Source organism: Pagrus pagrus (genome assembly GCF_965226575.1).
Source record: "Pagrus pagrus genome assembly, chromosome: 1".
Taxonomy (NCBI): Eukaryota; Metazoa; Chordata; class Actinopteri; order Spariformes; family Sparidae; genus Pagrus; species Pagrus pagrus.
Window position 1 is genome coordinate 718,656 of NC_140185.1, and position 23,241 is coordinate 741,896.

The 23,241-nt window shown below is 44.8% G+C and overlaps 1 protein-coding gene across 3 annotated transcripts in view; it reads right to left on the minus strand.

The window, feature by feature from the left end:
* The window catches only part of efl1 (elongation factor like GTPase 1), a 189,906-nt gene that overhangs the window by 18,540 nt on the left and 148,125 nt on the right, over positions 1-23,241 (minus strand). For all 3 annotated transcript variants that reach the window (XM_084353472.1, XM_084353473.1, XM_084353471.1), the window contains 4 exons: positions 14,230-14,359; positions 13,809-13,935; positions 4,372-4,576; positions 2,146-2,669 (listed from right to left, as the gene is read on the minus strand). In XM_084353472.1, coding sequence (XP_084209598.1) covers positions 2,146-2,669; positions 4,372-4,576; positions 13,809-13,935; positions 14,230-14,359 — 986 coding nt within the window. The remainder of the gene's footprint in view (positions 1-2,145; positions 2,670-4,371; positions 4,577-13,808; positions 13,936-14,229; positions 14,360-23,241) is intronic.

Here is a 23,241-nt window from a genome sequence, read left to right on the forward strand (position 1 = left end):
CCCTGTACGACCGGAGCAGGAGTCTGGTTCGCATTGCCGGCAGTAAGTCAGACCTGTTTCCAGTGCATGTTGGACTCCGGCAGGGCTGCCCTTTGTCACCGGTTCTGTTCATTATTTTTATGGACAGAATTTCTAGGCGCAGTCATGGGCTGGAGGGGATCTGGTTCGGGAGCCACAGGATTTCATCCCTGCTTTTTGCGGACGATGCTGTCTTGTTGGCTCCTTCGGGCCAGGACCTCCAGCATGTTCTGGGGCGGTTTGCAGCCGAGTGTGAAGCGGCTGGGATGAGAATCAGCAACTCCAAGTCTGAGGCCATGGTTCTCGACCAGAAAAAGGTGGCTTGCTCCCTCCGGGTTGGGGGAGAGATCCTGCCTCAAGTGGAGGAGTTCAAGTATCTTGGGGTCTTGTTCATGAGTGAGGGAAGGATGGAACGTGAGATTGATAGGCGGATCGGTGCGGCGGCCGCAGTAATGCGGTCGTTGTATCGGTCCGTCGTGGTGAAGAGAGAGCTGAGCTGCAAGGCGAGGCTCTCGATTTACCGGTCAATCTATGTTCCTACCCTCACCTATGGTCACGAACTTTGGGTTGTGACCGAAAGAATAAGATCCCGGATACAAGCGGCCGAAATGAGTTTCCTTCGCAGGGGAGGGGCTCGGAGTAGAGCTGCTGCTCCTCCACATCGAGAGGAGCCAGCTGAGGTGGCTCGGGCATCTGTATCGGATGCCCCCTGGACGCCTCCCTCGGGAGGTGTTCCAGGCATGCCCCACCGGGGGGAGGAGACCCCGAGGAAGAACGCCTTGGGTTCCTGTGTCCGGGGAGAGGGAAGTCTGGGTGTCCCTGCTCACGCAGCTGCCCCCGCGACCCGGCCCCGGATAAGCGGAAGAAATTGGATGGATGGATGGATAATTAAGGTTAATCGGTGGGATTCTTTCCTCAGATACAAACCGTGTCTGGATATCTTAGCTGGATAGGCAAAAAAAAAACAAGAAAAAAACTTGTTTACACAGGTATGAATGCATTTAGAACATTACTGAATTCCCATCATATCTTAGATCACATCTAGAGGTAGTCTGGCTCTCATTGCGATCAGATTTCAGTCAAGTGTGAATGACATCTGTACAGTGGGGCCACGGTCTTCAGAAAAGAAAACCCACCCGACATGTTGAAAGGTCTAAACTGCCTCTTTGGGTGCCCTGGTGCCTAGTTGGTAAGAGGCAATCCAAGTAACTGTAATTGTCCTCGGTTTGATCTCAAGCTGCCTGTCGAAAGCAAATTAAGTAGGGCCCATACAGCAGCAATGCTTTAGGAGACTCAGCAGGGACTGATCAGATGCTAGAACATGCAGTACCCGGGTTAACTGACCTAAAAATGCGAGCTTCACATTCAAAACCAAGAGATCCACAGAGGATGCCATCCCCACTGCTCTCCACTCAGTCTTCACACAACTTGAAAATAACAATGCCTATATCAACGTATTGTTTGTTGATTTCAGTTCAGCATTCAATACCAGCTCCTCACACCTTACATCTCCTCTACTTTAGTGCTTATCACCAGAGACCCCCAGGGTCTTGTGCCTGTTCATGTTGTACACCCATGACTGAACTGGGTTGTAAAGTGTATGACTTTACAACAGAGTTCTGGGAGTTCATATTTGGAGGAAATATGTTTGCAGAGTGGTGAACAGAGAACAATCTACTGCTCAATGCCAACAAAACCAAGGAGGAGGAGAAATTCAGTGGAGCTGAGGTGGAGCAAATGAACAATTTTTGGGTTCCTGGGAATCAACATCACAGATCACGCATCTCCACCCTGGTAAAGAAAGCTCAGAAACACTTTCTTTCTGTAGGACACTTAAGAAGGCTAAATTCTGGAAACAATTTCTCATCAACAGCGCCAACCCACCAGACTACGGAGCAGCTTTTTTCCTCAGACTGTGAGACTCCCTAACTCCTCAAAAAGTTTGTTTTTCTACAAGTGGAGCCTTATTATACAATCTTGTGTTGTACAAAGCCAATTAAATTAAACTTTTATTTTATTTACTTTTATTTTGATATTTTGAAGGAAACTTCTTGATAAACCAGACTATACCTGTCAATTGTCAAAGAGTTTATCTGTCTGCTTAGCTGTAGAACAATGCTCACTTACCCAGGACCTCAGCAGTGGCCATGATCTCGCAGGTATACATTGCAGCCATGAGTCTCTGGGGCTGAGCCTGGAATGCGTGACGGCAGGCCTCCTTCATGGCAGCGATCAGCTGGCCCGAGACTGGCCCGTAGCAGTCTGTAGAGGCAGCCTCTGGCCTGCGCCTGGCCTGGCTCAGCCCTGCTGCCATTCCCTCCATCTGTGCAGATGTCTTTATGCTTCTTTCCATGTTGCTGTCTACTAAAGCCTCACTGGATATGGAGTCTTCCTCCAAGGAGTCCTGATGTTGTGACAAGGCTGAGGACTGAATGTGCCACCTCTCAACAGCAAAGCCAACTCCCATCAATGGCTCCTCACACATGGGCCCTGACAGAGTTGCTAGCTGGAAACCACTGACAATGCTGTTATCAAAGTCCCGTATAGTCTGAACTCCAGACTCACCAGCTTTGTCTCCCCTAGCCAGACACTGCCACACTGAGGGCCGCTGGTAGCCCTCAACACCGTTCAGCAAAATGTTGGGACCATATCTGGAAACAAGGACAGTGACATGGTGACAACCATTTAACAAGGTACTCGAATCATTTGTGTTCATACAAAGGATAAAGGATTTTCTAAACACGACCCATAATTTTAAGTGAAAATTGGTGCGAATAATTATGTGTTTTGAGATGGGAAGAAATAATATACTTCTGCCTATACTTAAAAGTTGCATTAATTAAGAATATTTGGCCACTTGGCCAACACTTGACCTTTCTTATTTAAAGGTATAGTTGGTAATCCTGTTCAGAAACACTTTTTGTTATACTGGGTGAAATGGTCTTTCCACCCTGAGAGTAGTCCATACATAATGTGTTCAGAAAAAGGAACGAAATAAATCAGACCTCTGTGGCAGCTGCAGGCCTGTAAAAACTCTGACCAATCCCTCCCTCTCGGTCCGAGTTGAAGGAACCAATCAGATGCCTTCATGTCTCGTCCTGCCTGCACCCCCCTCTGTCCGTCCGTCCCCCCCCCCCCCCTCCTCCCTGCGCGCACTCATCACGTGTCACGTGTTGCCGGATATATTCAGCACACTCCATATGGAGTTAGCAGGAGATACACACTCCAGGTCAGAAGGTGGCGGTAATGCACACCTAACAGTTGTTTGCCAACAGCCATAAACAGCAGAAGAAGAAGAGTTAGCACAGTTAGCAAGAGACAACAATGGCAGAGGAAATGCAGCCAAAAGTAGCACTTCCAGAAGTGATGCAGAGGTTGCTGTCTTTCTGTTGGACAGGTAATTATTTGTTTTGCTTCGGGGGGATTTGTTATTTTCATGAAATATGTAACGTTAGCCAACTTAGCTACTTTTGTAGCTTGTATTAGCCCAATGCTAACGGCTCTCCTCTGCCCTGCTGACGGACTGTCTGATGCGCGTTCAAGTTTGTGGGGGCGGGGCTTTGGACGGAGCACTGACGGGAGGGGGAGAAGGGGGTGGAGCTTAGACGAGGTGCCACTTTCAAATCTTGCTAGCTCTCCAACATTACCAACTATACCTTTAAAGGTCAAGCAGACACAGAGCGATGTTAGCATTAATTCGGAGTCATGTTTGTTTCACTAGCTGCTAAATGCTCCATTTAGTTTACCAGCTAGTTTGTACTTTCTGTTTGGTGCTAGGCAGTCTGTTTATAGTGGGTGTATCGAGCCTTTTTTTTTTTTTTTTGATTGAATGCAGCTGCCTGCTGCTGGAAATTAGGTTGATGAGAGACTGAATCAAAACAGTTAACTTGTGGTCCATAAAATGGAAGCACTGAGCTGAAAGAGGCTAAAATGAGGGGAACTACAGAATTCGTGATATATCTGTGTGTGTGTGTGTGTTTGTGTTCAACGCCATGGGCAACAGCCTGCATATTAACCTTTACAATAGATCCAAGCTAATTTCTCATTTACAACCTATATATTGAGGCAGAGAACTGAATAATCATGCTTTGTTTTTTTCAGCTACTTGTTTGATTACCTACAGGGACTGTTACGATCTTACAATTGCTGAAATGGAAAACTCAGTATAATATACAAAAGTCAATCAGCAAAGGGTGGAATTACACCCCTGCAGGCTCTGGTGGGATTTATTTAATGTAGCTAAAAAAGGTCAATGTACACTGTTCTTCTTATTGTCCATATAATGTTTATTCTGAACCATGTCGATGTTACTATAAATCTATCTTAGAGGGGTATTTTCCATGTGAACCAGACCTGCGAGGCCCAAAGGACCAGATACGCTCCACAGTGTTCCTCCACTTCCTCCCTGGCAGCAGACTCTCCAGCTGGGCCTTGAGTCCAGTGATAGCTTCCAGGGTCCTAAGGCTGATGTCCAGACTCTTACCCTCCCTCAAAGACATGTTAAGCTGCTCCAGAGTCCTTATCAGCTCTGTGCTACTCTCCAACAGATCGGTCACTTCTGACAGGATAGAAACAACATTGATATGTTTTCATGGAACAGTGACATTAGGATAAAGACCCTCCACAACTCTGTACTTTCAGTGTTCATTCATTGCTCATGTAAAGAAATGTGGTTTCTCAAATCATATCTAGTATTCTGTGGATAGTTTTATTTCAGTGGTCCTGAACCTGCTCTCCCGACACAGCAAACAGGTTCTACTTCAACCTTTCTGAACCCCCGACCAGGTATAACTACTGCCGTCATCCGGGCGATCAGCCCCCTTATCACCTTGACCCAGGTCAACTGCAGTAGTACCAATTTAAATCACTTGACATTAGGTTTACTGACAGCTTGTTGCGTGTAGTCTAGTGATCACATCGGTAGGAGTTTTTTTGGAATGCTCACCTTCCAAAGGCTGCAACAAGCTGTCCCTTGGAGTGGTGGATTCGCCTTTCAGGCTTCGCCTTGGACAAGTGGACTCTTCTTCAACCTGAAGACGAACATGACCTTTGCCCCTCTTGTCTTGGCCTCAAGCATTTGAGGAAGGGCCTTTCAGAGGACCTGTTCATGAATCGCCGCTCCATGTGGAGCGTCTACTGGGTGATGCAGGCCTCCCCTTCTCAGAGCAATTGATTTCAGCCCAACATTACCAACCCAGGCATCGTGCAGTGGAGGCTACAGTTTGACAAACTGTCTTCTAAAGTGGATTGGCTAACTGCTGAGCTGGCCCAGATGAAGTCTGTCCTTGCATCCTGGTGCTGGTGCGGAGGGTGCTGGCTCGTCCTCTCCACCCATGCCTGAGCTGGTGCCAGAGGAAGACATTGTGTCATTAGCAGTGTCACCTGCTTTCTTCAATGACTGTGGTGAGGAGCGGCCCTCCCATGCCGCCGAGCCTGGTTCCCACTCCTCCTGGGTAATAAAGCCCAATTCACATTGCCTTTTCAAGGCTGGAATATTGCGCTGATATTCTGCATAGCCGTCTGTACGAAAGTTACAGAGGTGGAATGGGGGACATTTTTGTTAGGCCTGTGATCTGCCAGCGGAGGTAGTAGCAGAGCTGTGACAGAGGTGAATTGACCCCATCCCAACTAGGTTGCTGAAAGAAACTTTACCTTTAATTAGCACATCTTTACTAGAAATGATCAACCTGTCTCTATTAACAGGATACGTACCACAATCCTTTAAACTAGCTGTAATTAGACCGCTCCTTAAAAAGCCTAATCTTGATCCAGAAACTTTAGCCAACTATAGACCTATATCCAACCTCCCTTTCCTCTCCAAGATCCTTGAGAAAGCAGTCGCCAACCAGCTATGTGACTTTCTTCATAAAAATAGTTTATATGAGGATTTTCAATCAGGTTTTAGAGCACATCATAGCACAGAGACGGCACTGGTGAAAGTTACAAATGACCTCCTAATCGCTTCTGACAAAGGACTTGTCTCTGTCCTGGTCTTACTAGATCTTAGTGCTGCATTTGATACCATTGATCATCATATTCTACTACAGAGACTGGAACACTTAATTGGCATTAAAGGACCCGCATTAAACTGGTTTAAGTCCTATTTATCGGATCGATTTCAGTTTGTACATGTTAATGATGAGTCATCCCTGTATACCAAGGTTAATCATGGTGTTCCTCAAGGCTCCGTGCTTGGACCCATACTATTCACCTTATATATGCTCCCTCTAGGAAATATAATTCGGAAACACTCCATAAACTTTCATTGTTATGCAGATGATACACAGTTATACCTATCAATAAAGCCAAATGAAACTAATCAGCTTACTAAACTCCATGCATGTCTCAAGGACATTAAGACCTGGATGACCTGCAATTTTCTGCTGTTAAACTCAGATAAAACCGAAGTTATAGTACTTGGTCCTAAACACCTTAGAGATGCATTATCTAATGATATAGCGAGTTTGGATGGCATTAACTTGGCCTCCAGCACCACCGTCAGGAATCTGGGAGTTATCTTTGATCAAGATATGTCCTTCAACTCCCACATAAAACAAATTTCAAGGTCTGCATTTTTTCATCTACGTAACATTGCAAAAATCAGGCCCATCCTGTCTCAAAAAGACGCAGAAAAGCTTGTCCATGCATTTGTTACTTCCAGACTGGACTATTGTAATTCTCTATTATCAGGCTGCCCTAACAAGTCTCTAAAGAGTCTCCAGCTGGTCCAGAATGCTGCAGCACGTGTACTGACAGGAACTAAGAAAAGAGATCATATTACTCCTGTACTGGCCTCTCTGCACTGGCTCCCTGTAAAATCAAGAATAGAGTTTAAAATCCTTCTCCTCACTTACAAAGCTGTTAATGGTCAGGCACCATCATATCTCCAGGAGCTCATATTACCCTATCACCCAACTAGAGCATTACGCTCCCAGAACGCAGGATTACTTGTAGTTCCTAAAGTCTCCAAAAGTAGAATGGGAGCCAGAGCCTTCAGTTATCAAGCTCCTCTTCTGTGGAACCATCTTCCTGTTTGGGTCCGGGAGGCGGACACCCTCTCTACCTTTAAGAGTAGACTTAAGACCTTCCTCTTCGATAGAGCTTATAGTTAGGGCTGGTCCAGGACAGGCCCAGGCCTGTCCTGGACGAGCTCTTAGTTATGCTGCTATAGGCCTAGTCCGGGGGACAATGACACACTGAGCTTCTCTCTCCTCCCCTCTCCTCTCCTCTCCATCTGTATACATTATGCCTGTATACATGCCCCATCTCTGCATGTCACTGACTTGCTTCTTCCCCGGAGTCCTTGTGCTTTCTAGTCCTACAGGCTCCCTTGGATCCTGGCCGCGCCCGGGTCGTGGATCGTGGATGCGCCCACTGCTATGGCCCTGCCTGATCGTGGATGCGCCCACTGCTATGGCCCTGCCTGATCGTGGATGCGCCTACTGCTATGGCCCTGCCTGATCGTGGATGCACCTACTGCCATGACCCTGCCTGACACCCACCACTACTGTCGCTAATATTAGTCACATCTCTGTTACATACGTTCCACTACTATTATCGTACTGCATTGCTACATACCATCCTTGCCATTGATCATTACTACTGTTATCACTAGTAATCACATTTCCATGTGCATTTCATCATTATTGCTGTAATACATCTTTGTGTACTTTCACTCCTGTCAACCATCGCTTATAATTGAATACATTGTGATCTCGTTGATCTGCTCTGTACATGCGACATCTATTGCACGTCTGTCCGTCCTGGGAGAGGGATCCCTCCTCTGTGGCTCTCCCTGAGGTTTCTTCCGCATTTTTTCCCTGTTAAAAGGGCCTTTTTTGGGGCAAGTTTTTCCTCACTCGAATCGAGGGTCGAAGGACAGAGGGTGTCGTCTCTGTACAGATTGTAAAGCCCTCTGAGGCAAACTGTGATTTGTGAATTTGGGCTATACAAATAAAATTTGATTTGATTTGATTTGACATTCACTCAAAATGAAAGATGTTAAAAATAAAGGAAACCCAGTAAAGCAACATTACTAGACCAAACAACAGTAATGTGATAGCAGGCAGTGTCTTTGGCATCTTATATGAGGAAAAAATGCTGAATTTATATGTGGAAAAGTCACTGTCTGCCCAGAAAAGAACAATAAACTTTAACTCGGATGTCTTTGTCACCTTCCATTATTGTGTTGTTGTACTTACTGTCTTTTTTTGTATAGAAAATAAAATCATAAAATTTAATGTGGAAAATTCACTGCTACCCAGTCAGCCCTCCCAAACGAATCTTCACTGAACTCTCTCATGGAAAACAGCATACCTCTCCATGAGTGAAAGCCAAATAGGGTCCGCAAAAAAAACGTATCTTTTTCACTTTCCACGATGCATGATGGGTCAGAATCTCAATCACAACAATCCACATAATTATTAACAGTTTGCTGAGACATTTGTAGATGCTAAAAAAAACCCCACCGATCTCAACGTTATGATGTGTACTGTCAAGCCACTTTTGGTTCCACAATTCCAGTATGATGAATAAAATGTAGCTGATTTATGCGATTGCTGCTTAGTTCAGTGTGAACAAAAAAAGGCGGTCTAGAGGCAAACTTTCATTGCAGTGCTATAGTGGGATCTCTGTCTTTGAAGGGCTTAAGGCTCTCTCTTGCCCAGCATCCGATGCCTGAACTCTGGCGGCCATGCAGGATGTGGCAAAATTTGGCCTTGGCCGCATGCCAGCGATTGAGCCTACCATCGCTTCCCTTATCAATCAATCAATCAATCAAACTTTATTTATATAGCACTTTTCATACACGGCTGTGCAGCACAACACACACACACATGCACACACACAGACACACACACACATACATACAAACACAAACACACACACACACACACACACACACACACACACACCTGCACACTCTCACTACTGACAATAGGGAGACATGGCATGGCACTGAGGATTGAGGAAACGCCACCTTTGGGGTCGTCCACACTGGGAGGAGTCACAGGCTGTGCTACAGGGGGCACCAGTGCCCAGGCCCCCCGACCCCGACAGACAGCAACCGGCCGGGCCGAAGGGACCCAAGGACAGCACCCCCAGAAGCAGCCCAGGCACTACTCCCAGTGTGGAGGACCCCCCTGGGGAAAACACTGGAGTTAAACCTAAAAACTTAAAACATAAGATAGGATAAAAACCCTGACAAAAGATGAATAAAAAGAGTGAACAGTTAAAAAGATTAAAATATGTAAGATAATAAATAAAATAGTACCGAAGGATAAATCAAACAAATAAAATTATTTAAGATTAATATTGTCTTAAAAAACAAGATAGAAGAAACAACGTTAAATAAGATGAAACCACATAAGAACGTAAGAAGAATTTAAAATATTAGTTAAAAGCCTGATTAAAAAGGTGTGTCTTTAACCTTCCCTTAAAAATATCCACAGTCTCTGCAGACCTGAGGTTCTCCGGCAGGCTGTTCCACAGGTGGGGGCCGTAGTGGCTAAATGCCGCCTCACCGTGGGTTTTAGTTCTTGGTTTTGTTATGGATAAAAGGCCGGTGCCGGAGGACCTCAGGGTCTGTGAGGGTTGATATGGTAAAAGCAGGTCAGATAAGTAAGAGGGCGCAAGGCTATTAAGACATTTAAAAACCAGTAAAAGAACCTTAAAATCGATCCTGAAGCGGACGGGGAGCCAATGCAGGATCAGACTGATGTTTCTCTAAGATGTTATTTCTGTTTAAAAAGTCATTAACTTGGTTAAAAACCAGTTTTTCTAAAATTTTACTTAAAAACGGTAAGTTGGATACAGGGCGGTAGTTATTAAAAACGTTGGGGTCTAAATTGCTCTTCTTCAGAAGGGGCTTCACCACCGCCGTTTTGAAGGCGGTGGGAAAGACACCCGTCTGAAGAGAGCAATTCATGATGTTTCAAAACTGTTCCTCAAAGAATCCATAAAACGATTTTAAGAGTGATGTGGGAATTGGATCTAAAAGGCAGGTTGTTGGGTTTACTTGGGAGAAAACTCGACCAAGTGTCCTTGCATCAACCAGGGCAAAACTCTCCAGTGTTTCCTCAGGCAAGGACAACAGTTCAGGTGTGTTAACAGATAAAACTTGATGGGATAAGAGGCAGGATCTGATGTCCTTGATTTTGGTTCTGAAGTGGTCTGCAAAGTTCTCGCAGAGATCATCTGTGGGTGTCATAAAAACTTTATTGGATTTAGAGCCTGTTAAAATATCAAAAGTGGAGAAGAGGAACCGGGGGTTGTTTTTATGGTTGGTGATGAGTTGTGAGAAATGGGAAATTCGTGCCTTTTTGACTGCATTATTGTAGGTTTTGAGTTGTTGACGTAAAATCTCGTAATGAACTGTCAATTTACTTTTTCTCCATCTTCTCTCAGCACTCCTGCATTTTCTTTTCATTTCATTGATTTCATCGTTTTTTCTCCTTGGGGGTGTAGGTTTTCTTTTTATTGTTTTTGTTAAAAGTGGAGCTACTGAGTCCAGAGTTGACTTCAGTCTACTGTTAAAATTATCAACGATAAATTCACAGGGTGCAGGTAAAATTTCTGCAGGAGTGCTCTGTAAAATCTCCATAAAATTTGCAGCCACTTCAGAAGTTAGATAGTGCCTCCTCATTGTTCTCACTGGGGCCTCCTCTTGGTTAAAACTGGTGATGTTAAAAAATACACAGTAGTGGTCAGACACAGCCAGGTCGACAACAGAGGACACACCGATTGACAGGCCATGGGTTATGACCAGGTCCAGGGTGTGTCCTCTGTAATGAGTTGGCTGCGTGACGTGCTGCTTAAAATCAAGACAATTTAAAAGATTTAAAAACTCTCTGGATATCGGATCCGAGGTAACATCAACATGTAGATTAAAATCACCAGTTATTAAAATCCTGCTATAAGAGGTGTGAATAATTGATAAAAGTTCAGAAAATTCACTGATAAAAGAACTAGAGTGATGGGGTGGTCTATATACAGTAATGCAGAGAATCGGAGCCATGTCTCAGTTAAAAGAAGACAGTCTAACTTATTATCCAAAATCACATCATACATTAAAAAAGCTCTATTTAAAAGAGAGCGAACATTAAAAAGTGCCATGTTGATGGTGACAGGTGGCTTGTTGACTGGGGAGGTGGATTGTTCTGTGAGCAGACTAAGGTTATTAAAGTTCACAGAGTGGGTAGTGTGGCAGTGTCTGATGTGGTGATGGAGTGTAATGATTACGGGAATGGGTGAAATGTTGGTGTGAATATGAGGTCCAAGTCCGGTGTTGCGTATATGATGGTCAGAGGTGGAACTGAATGATTATGGGGGCATGGACCTGGGGACATCAATCTGTGGTGGACAGAGCAGCTGGTGCGGGTTTGGGGAGATTTGCATGCTGAACGCGGTGTGCCAGGTTGGTTGACAGCATGTGGGCACCTGCTCTGTTCAGGTGAAGCCCGTCTGACCCAAAAAGATGTTGCCTCTCCCAGAACACGTCAAAGTTATTGATGAAGCCGACATGGTGTGAGTTGCAGGCAGAGGAGAGCCAGGTGTTGAGGCTGAGCAGCCTGCTGAAGCTGCCTATCCCTTTGCCGCAGGTGGGGGTGGGGCCGGAGATAAAAACAGCCACCTGGGACTGTGAGACAGTGTTAAAAAGGTGGGAGAAGTCTCGCTTTAAAAGTTTGGACTGTTGCCTGGTGATGTCGTTTGCGCCTGCGTGGATGATAATCCTTTTTGTCTGCAGATGCGAGCTCAGGATGTCGGGTATTTTCCACGTTATGTGCGAAACGGTGGCTCCGGGGAACGACATGGTGAACGCCCCCCTCATGCGGACGTGCCTCACAATTGAGTCCCCGATGACCAGGGTTGTGGGAGCGCCCGCTCGGTCTTCAGGGGTGCAAGCCAGCTTAGCCACCCCGCCACCCACACCAGGGCCCCGGGTGTGATCCCTCGCCTGGTGGGGAGAACGGGAGGAGTGCCAGTGCACCACGTCCCTGACGAGCCGCTTGCGCTGGGATGAGGAGCAGGACGGCGGAGGCGGACGGCCCCGTGTTGGACATCCACCTGCTGGAGGGCAGCTAGCCATGAGTGGAGGGAAGGCTGTGGTGTCCGTCAACGGGGGCATGGTGTCTGTGGCCGCAGGAACAGGTGGTGTCTCCTGGTGCGGGTCCCGGCCCACCGGCTTCTCGCTCACGGACAGAGCCGTGTACTTGTTGGAGAGCTGTAGGCTCGGGGGAGAAAGAGCCCCGCCATGAATCCCGCTCGAAGCCCTCTTCCGCCCGCGGACGACCACTTCGGTCCAGGGGGTCCCCCTATTTGGAGTGGAGCAGGTGGGCCGCCGACCGGAGGAGGACGGCTCACAGAGAACTGTGTGCCCGAGTGCAGAGGTGGTGTTTTGTGGTGCTAACTCACCGACCCGTGAGGTCTCCAGCCAGCTGGTTAACGCCGGGAAACGGGACCTGAGGGTGGTCAGCAGGTAATACTTCCTCTGCAGCTCGTTCGACATCCGTTCAATGTCCTCGAGAAGGTCAGCGATCTTTTTGAATGCTTTATTCAGTGTTTGTTCCATTTCTCCAGGTGAGCCAGCAACGTCCAGTGTTGACATGGCGGCTCACCGGGCCTTTCTTAAAAAACTTAAAAACTTAAAATCCAAATGTCCGATGACTAAAAAACTTTCACCCAGTAGAAGACAAGCGTTAAAAGCAAACATTAGCCAGAGGCATAATGCTTAGAGTGATTAAAACGTTTTAAAACTGGGTAAAAAAAGTAGGCTTACGGAGCTCTGTTGTGAAGCAGCGAACACTTGCTGCTCCTGCTTCCTGCTACAGTTTCCCCAGATGAGAATCTGAGGCCTGAGGGGGGACAGCAGTTTTCAGGTTTGCGCAGGGACACGCCACCCCCTACTAGGCCTAGGGGTTCTTCATCTATGCTCCCAGCCCCCAGAGCACCCAGTCAGCCATCAGAGGCATCAGTGGTTCACAGAGAGCCTTTGAGCTTAACTGTTGCCCCCTTCAGGGCCCCCAAAGGCTGGGGGGCCAGGGACTGAGGCCTCCAGGCCAGCTGTTGTTTATTTCTCCCAGCAGCAGCTGTGTGTCCATCTTAACTCAGGGTTACAAGCTTCAATTCCAATGTCGGTCTCCAGCCTCCAGTTGGGTCAAAATGACCATCAGTAACAATCAGGAAAAAATCCTAGCCCTGACCAAGCAGTTATCTGCCCTCCTGGCCATGGGTGCAATTGAACCGGTGGGCCCACTGTCACAACCCAGATGGTTCAATTCCACCTACTTTTTTGTCAAAAAGAAAGGCAGCAGACTTCGCCCAATACTGGACCTAAGGGAACTCAATAATTTCCTGAAGGTCTTACCATTCCACATGCTGAGGACAGTAGATGTCATGCCCTGTAGCTGAGAGGGGATGGTTTCTCAGTACAGAGGGTTTCTTCGAATGGTGAAAAAACAGATGTAACCACGGTTCTATGAGCCCTGGATGACTGCCAGAGTTCTCAGTCACTTGGAATCTTGTGAGCTTCAAGAAGACTTTGTGGGAATGATAGCGTGGATGACACTGGTAGTTATACTTGGTCAGGAGTCATCTAAGGTCATTGACTGCCTGTGACTGTTCGTGTGACTCATTGTGTATTGCCCTTCGCTATGATGGCAGGACCTAGTGGTGTGGTTAGTTGGAACAGCATGCAAACGTTTACCTTTAGACATGGATGACACAACAAACAACCTTGTTTGTCTAAAGCATTCTGAGACCTTTAGCCTTTTTGATGTGTATCCACATCTTACCCTTTGGTAGCGGGATTGCCCGGACGCTCACGGTGGCCAATCTGTTAGGAGTGGTGAGGGTGACCAGACCGCTTGGGTCCACATGTAGAGTGTCAGACAAACGGCCCTGAGAGGCCTCTTCTTTCACCTTTTAAGACATACATACATAAACACAGGCTATTTTTGAGTTCATCAGTAATCCAATAAATTTTCTCCTTGCTCCACTGCTCCTTGTTAATGCCCAATTCTCCAAATGATTCTTCTCTTGCAATGTAAAACGCGTTACTTCAAAACAAAACTGTAAAGACATCATCTCCTGTCTACCATCTCTGGGCAAAGACCTAGAAGACACAAAATGCTTGCTACAGAAAACACAGAAGCTTTCAAGAACTGCTTATACATTGACATGGACTTCAGTTAAGTTACTGTGGGGTTGACTCACCTGGTGAATGATGGCTACTTTCTGCTGCTTGCCCAGGTCTTCATTCACCATGTCCACTTTTGGAGGACGTATAACTGTTTCTCTGAATGGAATGATGGGCTTGGATGCGCTGATCTCAATTTTAGCAAACCTTTAAAAAGTGAAAATCCTGTTACTTATATCAATGACAGATGATCATGTCTGCATTATTCACAATCAGCTTCATGGCATCTTTATTGTTAAGAAAATGAAACTTTGATAACTAAATCAAGCCATTTAAGGCACATAACAGCATTATTTGTACCCTTGAATGAAAAAAAGAAAAGTCTGTGCTCCTGACTCAGGGCTTTCATGCATTTCCAAAAGTGGACCTTCTCTCAGTTGACCTAATGATGAAGATTTTAAGCATCGCTTTCATCCATAAGGTCACTGTGAACGTTCATAACGGTCAAATGTGTAAGTCTCTCCTGTTTCATGGTGTTGCGCAGCCAGGTTTTCAGCCTGCGCAAGGCTGAGAAAGAGCGCTCGGATGCTGCGACAGATATTGGCAGGGCCAGACACAGCTTAATGAGCTTCTCCACCTCGGACAGCATGGAGCGGGTTTGGGGCTGCAAGGTATGCAGGATGGACACAACATCCTGGATGGTGCTAACTTCTCTTCCCCTACACACATCCCTCAGTATGTCCAGCTCAAGGCTTAGCCGCTCTCGTAGAAAGGGGGTCAGTTCCGGTGAACCCACATCCACTCGTTTCCCCTGAGCCACCTCAAGAACTGCCTGCTCTCGCCCTGCAGCTATGCGGAGTCCTGATCAAAACACTGCTCCACCTCGGAGCGCACCAGGTCCATATGCAGCCTGACTCCTATGCCAGATGCCTAGGCTACTGTATGTAGTCAGGCAGGCTGCATGTCACATCAAAAGCATAGATCTATGCATTAATTATATGAAAGAGATAAATGTAAGTCAGATTCTTTATTTTTTGAAAGCGTAATGCAGTGGGTAGGGAGGCTGATGGGGTGCGGAGGGGTGGGGGGGTGGGCGGATGGGAGGGGATGCGGCCGTTCCCCCCGCACCCCTAGTTCCGACGTCTATGTCCCTGGAAGTAAAAGCTGGAAGCTTGATATTTGGCGCAGAGAAGACAGCTGGCGAAATTCACAAGTTCACGAAAGGTTGGTATCTCGTGAACACCTGTACACAATCACACATTAAAGTTCCGTGTTCCAATCAAATGTGCAACAACAACAACAACACGACATCTTGGTGAGCCAGTGTTGAAGACTCAGTAGAATCAACAGGCAGGGTAGAGATGTTAGAAAGTACTGACAGACAAACATTCTTGGTTTTGGACTTTTCATAGGATTTCTTGACAATCATGTAATTTTAGAACATCCAACCAGCCGTATCCTCTAAATCCAAACATATTATCAACAGATATGTATTCCCCTAACAGCATTTTTACATTTTAATTGATAATAACTTGTAGAAGGAGGAACTACAAGCAAAACAACTCAGTTGTTTGTAGTCAGTGTGACTTAAGTTTATATAAAAAAGCATGTTGGCTTTCCACACAGGATGGAACAACCACAGCGATTAAGCTGTCTATCTGCATTATAGGCTTACTGAATAACACAGACACTTCGGGGCTGACCCAAGGGTCATTAGGTCATTCCAAAAAAGATGTCTGTGTTTATATTTGTGTTGGTGCAGACACAGGGCTGAGATGATGTAACTGACAAACATAGGCACAAAGACAGATAGACAGATACATGCTCAACTAATCTAGCAAGCAGAAAACAGACCAGAAGACAGGTAATCCCAGTCACTCACCACCCTTGCCACCCATATGTTTTCACCCTTTCTCAGTCAGTAAATGATGTTTTAAAATGAGTCCACGTTCCATGAAGATGCATGTAGCCCACTTTCCCTTAAAATGTGCCCTTCTATCTATACAAATGGGTCATTTCATGCCAACCCACCCAAAATCCAGAACTTTCCCCAATTCACGATATGGATTTTCTTGACAAAATTCACATTGAAACTTCTATAAAAATACTCCAAATACGTTTTAAATCATTAATTTTTAAAGTTTGTCCCTCAGAGCTAAATTTCAGCATTTTGTGGTTCTCTGTATGTGTATTCTAAACCTCACCAATCACTCATTTTTCACTGGATTGGGTTGAAATTTGTCTTGAACATCTAACACACCCTAAAGAAACTTGGCAACATGTATTCATTTAAATAGTTGTTGCTTAATGGTAATCAAATTAATACAAGTAAATCATTTTTTATCCCCCCAAAAATTGACATTTTCATAAATGTATATCTCCACTAGTATCTTACTGTCTTGCAACCACATTTTGGTTCTGTGTAGTATTAATGTAGTTCTGTCACATCCAGAAGTTATTTGGTCCTGCATAAAAAAATGAGTGCCCCAGACCTTGTTAAATATAGCTTCAGAGCTGAAAAACACACTTTTGGGGTTGTTTTAGGGCTGGTGCGACGCGTCAAGTTAATCAATTACGTAAATACATCGATTTAGGTAATGTGCGTCGAGAGGATGTAAGTTTATTTGTATCAGGGACAATGTACAAAATAACATTAGTCTCAAGATGAGAGAAGATGCTTTGTACCGGATTTAGCTTACTAGCTACTTTCCATCCATAAGCAGTAATACCGCCATGTTCGAGCACTTGAAGCGGAAGCATTCCGTGGCGGCTGGATTCACACTGGATCTGGCGGTGAGGTGAAACGCCACAGGTTGGTGCAGCGATGTGGGAGTGTCAATACACCGTCTGTCTGTGTGACGTGTTGGGGACCCCCACTGATCAGGTCGCCGAAAGACGAAGCTGCTATGTTGTTATGCTACTGGCATGCTGGTCCTACTAGTTTGTCCTCATCAACGGATTAAAAGTAACAGTAAACAACCAGGATGAGGCAGATCATTGCTGTGTTTTAAACTGGGGGACAAAACAATTTCACCAAAGTGAAAGTGAAACTTGATGCTATACAGAGAAATTCCCTCTGTAGTAACATGGCCTCCTGATCGCCAGCTTCTCTGAAATGAAGTCCTGTCTATTTTTTGTCCCCACCCAAATGTAATATATGTGTTTACAAAGATTACTAGTTAAAACTTGGTTATGTTGGGGAATAATGGCCTGCAGTGCTTACTTTGTCATATTTGTCTGTTGATGATTGAAGATGATTGAATAAAATATTGAAATATAAATTACGTATATATATATACATACACACACACTGTATTTATAATTATATATTACCAATTACACATTTTTTCCAATGGCTGTGGTCTTATCTGATCTTTCATTGGGTTCTGGAAATTTGCAAGTTACAGCTTGTAATGGCTTGATTTGTTGCACAATAGATGATGCCATCTTGTCTTGTGTGTCTGGACAAAATATTAATTTTAGTTCCTTGGCTTAACACATATACTCTTCCACAATTTCAAACTGTCTGAACTAATTTCTGACATTAACAACTCAGAAAGCAACTTCTCCATATGCTGTCTTGTGACAGTTGGCTTCTTCTTCTAGGATTTTCCAATGGAGCAGGATTCCATGATTTCACAAACTGCTTAATAATGAAATAAATTATGATAGCACATTTTAAATAATTCTGGTTATATTGCAATCCATTTTGCAGTAATCCACCTAAACCTGTTTCAGGTGGGATTTTCCAAGACTGGCTGAATGGTTCAATGCAGCTTGATTATGTCAGAAATTAGTTCAGAGAAGTTTGACATTGTGAAATAATACTGAACTAATGAACTCAGATTAATATTTGTGCAGACATGCAGAACAGGAAGACATCTAGTATGCAACAGATCAAGCTATTACAAGCTATAGAGAACCGAAGTCACGCCCATTCCAATGAGCCAACATGGGTCCTTATTTTGGAAAAAAAAAGTACTTTATGGTAGTGAATGGAGAATGATTAATCATCTTTTTGGATCCCGTTAGAGTTGTGCCATGAATTACACAAAAGATGTTTGTCAATTTCAACTTGAGAAAGTCGCAGCCAATATTCATGTTAGTGACGTGTCCAAAACCCATAACTCAAACATTATAGAGCTGGGCCTGTATATTAGCTTGCTCGCAGAACTGACAAACCACCATTTCACATAACTGCAACTGTCACTGTAGGAGCATGACCAGAAGATCAGAGGCAGTAGAAAGGGTCAGTGGCGGGGCATGCTATAAACACAGCTAAATGCTATAGGGGAAACACAATGGACATTTCTTTGTGTAGCGTTATTATTAGGGCCCGAGCAGGGAACCTGCGAGGTCCCTATTGTTTTTGTAAGGATTATTAGGGCCCGAGCAGGGAACCTGCGAGGTCCCTATTGTAATTAGGGCCCGAGCAGGGAACCTGCAAGGACCCTATTGTAATTGTAATGATTATTAGGGCCCGAGCAGAGAACCTGCAAGGACCCTATTGTTTTTGTAGTGATTATTATTTATTAGGGCCCGAGCAGGGAACCTGCAAGGACCCTATTGTAATTGTAATGATTATTATTAGGGCCGAGCACGAATCTCGTGCAAGGACCTATTGTATCTGTAAGGATTATTTATTATTATTATTAGGGCCCGAGCACGAATCTCGTGCGAGGACCTATTGTATCTGTAAGGATTATTTATTAGGGCCCGAGCACGAATCTCGTGCGAGGACCTATTGTATCTGTAAGGACTATTTATTAGGGCCCGAGCACGAATCTCGTGCGAGGACCTATTGTATCTGCTAGGATTATTTATTATTATTTATTTATTTATTTTTTCCTTCCCCGAGATCGCATATTTGGCGGCCTGAACATACCCCAAAACTCGCCACTACTGTGCCCACACCATAACACTTATGGATACGAAATTGATAGGGGTGGTATAGACCGGCCCCTGTAACTCACACACCAAAAACTTTAAGCCCCGCCTCCTACACGCACGTACATGATCAGAATTCGGTACGCTTATGTATCATGACCAGACGCACAAAAAACCCTCTTGGACCCATAACCTCAGTCCAACAGGAAGTCTGCCATATTGGTTCAAAGTTGAGATTTCGCCGCCATTGTCACCCATTTCTATGCCTCGTACATTATTTAACTTGGCCTACAGATTTAACGCCACAGGCTTCACATTCACTAAGTATTATCCTCATGCCCTGATGATGACAAGTTGTGAAAAGCTTTTGCCTACGTTATTCCTGGTGGGCGTGGCAGTGCGGTGGCCCCTTATGGCTTTTCCCATTCTGTAGGAACCCATTTCTAAGCCTCGTACATTGTTTAACTTCATGTATCTTCATGAAATACAGTCCCATTAACACTGAAGTTTTTTAATTGTGTTCCATGGCCCGATGACGGTTTGTGAAAAATTTAGTGCTAATCAGCCAATGGGTGGCGCTTTAATTGCTAAATGTCGAAAGAGCCGCTTCACTGCCTTCCCTTTTGATTGTAAATTCAGGCTTTCTTCAACAGATGGCAGTGCTGCCTTGCTAATGGATACAAACCTGTGTTTAAGAGTCTGTAACGTCACGCAGTGTTGTTGTCTCATTATTTGTTCTTCATGCGGATTGCAGGGAGTTCTTCGAACTTCAGCATACATTATTTACTACAGGCAGGAGCAGCCCACCCTAACACGGACAGTTAAGACATGTGTACACAATAATTGTACTTTAACTAACTCATCCTACAGATTTAACGCCACAGACTTCACATTCACTCAGTAGCATCCTTTTACCTTCAACAGCCTGCGTTGTGCTTGGTGGGCGTGTTGGTGCGGTCAATTTAGATCCTTCGCCATCACGCAGGAAGTCCTTATAACTTCAACATACAATTTCCCATCTGCATCAATTTGGTCACACATGTAGAGGAGCTCACCCAAAATATGCCTCTGCATCAATACTGCGTCATATCTATAGTGCCACCCACTGGACACAGGAAGTCACTGAAGGTGTCACTGTTGTGTTTTGTGTGACACAAATCCCATTTTGGTAGAACATTTACACAGGCAAGGGGCAAGCACAACATCTGGGCGCACAGGCCTCCGACAGCGCCACAGCCCAACGTACGTGGGGGGGCGAGGGCCCGTTCATCACTGCTTGCAGTTTTAATAATTTTTCCTTCCCTAAGATCGCATATTTGGCGGCCTGAACATACCCCAAAACTCACCAAACTTGGAATATAGATCAGACCTGGCGAATTTTTTTTTAATCTGTTGTCCTTGTGAATTTTCACCACTAGGTGGCGCTGTAATCAAGCAAAGTGCGTTTTGGCTCATAACTCCCACATACTTTGTTGCACATTCAAAAACCTTATATCCACGTGTTCACTGAATTGTGCTGAATCTCCTGATATAGGCCACGCCCATTTCCGGTTACCAAATTTTTTCACAAATTAGCAAAATGTCGCAAACATACTTTTGCTAACTCCTCACCGCCAATTTCTCCGATTTGCACCAAACTTTGCACACGGCATCTGTGGACCCTCCTGACAAAAACTAATTAAAAGAATTTTGTTATTCCAAAGAATACTCAAGTTATTAAATCACAACTTCCTGCACATTTCGTACCAAACAGGAAGTGTGGCATATCTCCACATTGGTCTGTCTGAATGACATGAAACTCAGGATACTCCTTCCACATGAGCCCCTGAGGCTCTGTGCAAAATTTTGGCTGATGACCACTAGGTGGCGCTCTTTAAATTAAAGTAATTTATATCTCAACATCCGTTGGTCGGATTATCATAAAATTTGGTACACTCATTGCCACTGCCCTTCTGACGATAGCTGAAAAAGGGGTTACCGATCTGCCACTAGGTGGCGCTCTGGTGGCAGTTTAATTTTATATTTGGTACTGTGCCCATACCATAACACTTATGGATATGAAATTGATAGGGGTGGTATAGACTGGCCCCTGGAACTCACACACCAAAAGTGACCAGTAGGGGGCGCTAAATGGCTCCATAACGCCCCCTGGAAAATGTCAAACTTTAAGCCCCGCCTCCTACATGCACATACATGAACAGAATTCGGTACACTCATGTATCATGACCAGACGCACAAAAAACCCTCTTGGACCCATAACCTCAGTCCAACAGGAAGTCTGCCATATTGGTTCAAAGTTGAGATTTCGCCGCCATTGTCACCCATTTCTATGCCTCGTACATTATTTAACTTGGCCTACAGATTTAACGCCACAGGCTTCACATTCACTATATATCATCTTCAGACCTTGATAATGAAAAGTTGTTAAAAGCTTTCACCTACGTTATTCCTAGTGGGCGTGGCAGTGCGTTCAATTGCGATGACCCCCTTATGGCTTTTTCCATTTTGTAGGTACCCATTTCTATGCCTCGTACTTTAATTAACTCGTCCTACAGATTTAACGCCACAGACTTCACACTCACTATATATCATCTTCAGACTTTGATAATGAAAAGTTGTAAAAAGCTTTCACCTACGTTATTTCTAGTGGACGTGGCAGTGTGTTCAACTTCGCGACCCCCCTTATGGCTGTTCCCATTCTGTAGGAACCCATGTCTAAGCCTCGTACATTGTTTAACTTGGCCTACAGATTTAACACCACAGACTTCCCAGTCACTAAGTATCATCCTCATGCCTTGATGATGAAAAGTTGTGAAAAACTTTTACCTACGTTATTCCTGGTGGGTGTGGCAGTGTGTTCAACTTCGATGACCCCCTTATGGCTGTTCCCATTCTGTAGGAATCCTTTTCTAAGCCTTGTACATTAACTAACTCATCCTACAGATTTAACACCACAGACTTCACATTCACTCAGTAGCATCCTCAGACCTTCAACAGCCTGTGTTGTGCTTGGTGGGCGTGGCGATGCGGTCAATTTCAATCCTTCGCCATCGTGCAGGAAGTCCTTATAACTTCAACATACAATTTCCCATCTACACCAAATTGGTCACAATTGTAGAGAGGTTGTCCCTGAATAGGTCTTTGCATTAATACTGTGATAAGTGAACAAATGGCTCCATAGCGCCCCCTGGAATATTTCAAACTTGAAGCCCCACCTCCTACATGCACACATATTAACGAAAGTCGCATATGTATCATGACCAGACGCACAAAAATCCCTCTTGGACACATGCCCTCAGTCCAACTGGAAGTCCGCCATTTTCCTTCAAAATCAATCCTTCGCCATCAAGCAGGAAGTCCTGATAACTTCAACATACAATTTCCCATCTGCATCACATTGCTCACACGTGTAGAGGGGCTCACCGTGAATACGTCTCAGCATCAATACTGCGTCATATCCATAGTGCCACCCACTGGACACAGGAAGTCACTGAAGATGTCACTGTTGTGTTTTGTGTGACACGTATCCCATTTACAGTAGGTAGATTTCCACAGGCAATGGGCAAGCACACATCTGTTTTTCACTGCCTGAACATACCCCAAAACTCACCAAACTTGGAATATAGATCAGACCTGGTGAAAAATTTTATAATCTGTTGTCGTTGTGAATTTTCACCACTAGGTGGCGCTATTATCAACAAAAGTGCGTTTTGCCTAATAACTCCCACGTACTTTGTCGCACATTCAAAAACCTTATATCCATGCGTTCAGTGAACCCTCCTGAATCTCTGGGTATAGGCCACGCCCATATCCCTTCTGTGATGTCCGTTTTTTTTCGCTAGGTCGCGAAATGTTGCAAACCTACTTTTTCGAACTCCTCCCAGGCAATTTCACCAATTTGCACAAAACTTTGCACACAGCATCTGTGGACCCTCCTGACAAAAAGTTATTAAAAGAATTTTGATATACCAAAAAATACTCAAGTTATTAAATTACAAATTCCTGCAGATTTCGCTCAAAACAGGAAGTTTTGCATATCTCCGCATTGGTGTGTCCGAATGACTTCAAACTCAGGATCCTACTTCCCTATGAGGCCCTAAGGCTCTGTTCAAAATTTGGGATGATGACCACCAGGTGGCGCTCTTTAAATTAAAGTAATTTATATCTCAACATCAGTTGGTCGGATTAACACAAAATTTGGT